The sequence below is a fragment of the Monopterus albus genome, unplaced genomic scaffold (genome assembly GCF_001952655.1).
Source record: "Monopterus albus unplaced genomic scaffold, M_albus_1.0 scaffold666.1, whole genome shotgun sequence".
Classification (NCBI taxonomy): Eukaryota; Metazoa; Chordata; class Actinopteri; order Synbranchiformes; family Synbranchidae; genus Monopterus; species Monopterus albus.
The window spans coordinates 29,857-32,931 of NW_018128546.1; the positions used below are offsets into that span (position 1 = coordinate 29,857).

Genomic DNA, 3,075 nt, shown 5'->3' on the forward strand with positions numbered 1-3,075 from the left:
ATATATACTGTATATATATAAATAAAAGTTAGCAAATGCACAGTATGTTCCATGTTTAAATGACTTCTTATTGTGCACGCCCTACCCTCCACTGTGGTTGCATTTACCATCCCGACATCTTTCCTGTGAGAGACTAAGGTGTACAGTATATGTGACTGTATTTGGTTTGTATGAGTTTCACTCCCTCACCACAAAGGTAGAAGACAGCAGGCCAGCCCAGAGTCTGGCAGATGAAGCCAGTGAGCGGCAAAGCCAGAAAGGCTCCAAAGTTGCCCCCGGATCCTGACAGGCATATCAGGCGGGAGCGCTCCAGTGGAGGAGCCCACCGAGCCCACATCGCCATCATGGCAGGGAATGTCACACCCTGAAGAAACAGAGACAAAAAGTGAGACGGACTGGTAAGCACCCATCAGAACGCATTTTGCTTTTTCAGTCAAAAACCATGAAATGTAACAGTGGAAGGTTTCAAATGTTTCCTCTTCTGAGAGGTTGTAAAAGCTACTGTAACAGCACATAATTCACATAAAGGCAAATATACCAAAGTAATAATATACTGTATATAACAATAAAAAGCTACATTTAAATGGAAACCCACTCATATCAACACAAAATTCTCCACTCAACACCAATTATCATAGTGTACAAACAGTGCTGCACATCCAGTAATAATAAATAATAATAATAAAACTTTATTTATATAGTACTCTCCAACTCACAGGAGCACCAGAGTGCTGTACAATAAAAACACACAAAACAAAACAATGACTATAAAACAGATAAGGATATACTGTTGCTAGACCAAAGCTAAAACAAAACAATAAAACAAGCTAGGCCTCCAAAGCCTGCTTAAAGAAGTGGGTCTTTAAGGCCGACTTAAAGGCTACTAGTTTGCTTTCCGCCCGTAGTTCTACCGGCAGAACATTTCACAGTCTGGGGCCACAAATAGAAGAGGAATGGTTGCCCCATTTCTTATAGCGGGATTGTGGGACCACTTGCGACAAATGATCAATGGAGCAGAGAGCTCTCCACGGCACATAAATTGCCAAAAGGTCAGATAAGTAAAAAGGTGCAAGGCCATGAATAGCCTTAAAAACAAACAATAAAATCTTAAATTTAATTCTGAATTGGATTGGAAGCCAGTGAAGAGCACGGAGAATAGGGGAGATATGAATAAACTTGGGGGTGTTAGATAGCAACCGAACTGCTGCATTTTGGACTAGTTGTAGTTTTTGAAGCAAAGTCTGGGGAACTCCAACATACAGAGCATTGCAATAATCTAACCATGAAATAACAAACGCATGATTAGCCTTCTACAGATCTCCATGTGAAAAAAGGTTTAACCTTAGATAAGAGTCTTAGATGAAAAAAACACGACTTAACCACTGCCCTAATTTGTTTCTCAAAAGTAAAACCACTATCAAGAATTACACCAAGATTTTTCACCGTATCAGATAGAGGGAAGACTGAAGTGCAGAGGTTAACAACATCAGGCGACGGGTCAGGACTAATAAGTATGTATTTGGTCTTACTCTCATTTAACTGCAGAAAATTTAGCGCAAGCCATTGCCTAATATCTTGAATGCAATTATGCAACGGGGTAAGAGCATTGGAGTCAGATAGGAGCAGTGGTATATAAATCTGAACATCGTCTGCGTAAAAGTGGAAATGAACATGTTGGCTAGATATAATAGCTGCAAGAGGTGAAATATATAGAGAAAAGAGTAATGGAGCCAGGGTCAAACCTTGCGAAACACCTGAGGTGAGGGGGGCTATATTAGAGACGCAGTCGCCAATACTAACAGAGAAGGTTCTGTCGGTCAAAAAGGAAGAAAACCAGTTTGACACAGTTCCTTTAAGCCCAACGAGGTGTTCAAGTCTCGACAAAAAAATAGCGTGATCGACAGTATTGAAGGCTGCAGATAGATCTAAAAGAACTAACAGAACAGGACATTTGGTATCGAGAGCCATAGTGATATCATTATGAATCATAAGTAACGCGGATTCTGTACTATGGCGGGGCTTAAAGCCAGATTGAAACTTATCAGCAATATTTAAACAATCTAAATGAGCCTGCAGCTGGGTAACTACAATTTTTTCCGGAATTTTGGACAAAAAAGGAAGAAGGGAAATTGGACAAAAAGACGACAATAAAGAGGAATCGAGATTAGGTTTTTTAAGGAGTGGGCGAACTATCGCATTCTTAAGAGCAGTCGGGACCACACCCGTATCCAAGGAGAGATTAATGAACATGACCAGAATGGGACCCAGAAGATCAAAACCCTCCTTGAAGAACCTGGCAGAAAGCAGGTCAGGGGGTGAAGAGGTCAGTTTTAAGTAAGCTATAGTCTCTTTTAATTGAGATAAGGAAATCGGAGTGAAGAAATTAAGAGTTTAAACTATGGGCGAGTATGACCTTACCTCTCCAAAGCCCTCCAGTGCTCGCAGTGCAAACAGCCAGTAGGACCCGAACTGAGCAGCCAGAGGGGTAAGGAGGGTGAGTACAGCCGTGCCCAGCACACCCAAACCCAGGAACATCCTCCCACCATAGTGACCGGCCAGGTAACCTCCCGGGATCTGTGTGAACAGGTAGCCAAAGAAGAAGGCTCCGAGCAGCCAGCCTTGAGTCTGCGAGTTCCAGGGGTACTGAGGGGTCTGGGGTAAGAGGACAGTAAGACAGAGGCAGGGAGACAAGGTGAACAGGTCACACGGTCTAACCGAATCACATTTAGTCAGGTTTATGCTGTTATCTTCGAAATAAGCTACAATTAGCCTGGCAGTGAGCTGTTGTTCTGACTGTGGATGCTCTTCTCAAATACAGTTTTAATTAACATCAGTATCTACTGCAAACAAGACCTTTGTAAACTAAATTTAACATTGGTTCATACTTTTTAGGGCCATTTTGGTGGAACTGCATACTTTCTAAGATGCATCAAGCCCTGCAATGCCCTGAACGATGCACAAACAGAGGATAAGCAAACAACATTACCCCCTCAGGTTGCAGGATAGTGTTGCTGTTGTTTTTGGCCTCTGGTGACAGTGAACAAGCGTGGACAATGGAGCTGTTCTGCTGTGGTT

General features: G+C 42.4%; 1 protein-coding gene across 1 annotated transcript in view; it reads right to left on the reverse strand.

Moving 5' to 3' along the window:
- The window catches only part of LOC109953429 (sialin), a 13,281-nt gene extending 10,746 nt beyond the window's left edge, over positions 1-2,535 (reverse strand). The window contains exons 1-2 of the mRNA XM_020588920.1: positions 2,419-2,535; positions 145-364 (exon numbers count right to left, since the gene is read on the reverse strand). Coding sequence (XP_020444576.1) covers positions 145-364; positions 2,419-2,535 — 337 coding nt within the window. The remainder of the gene's footprint in view (positions 1-144; positions 365-2,418) is intronic.
- Between the last annotated feature and the right edge of the window lie 540 nt (positions 2,536-3,075).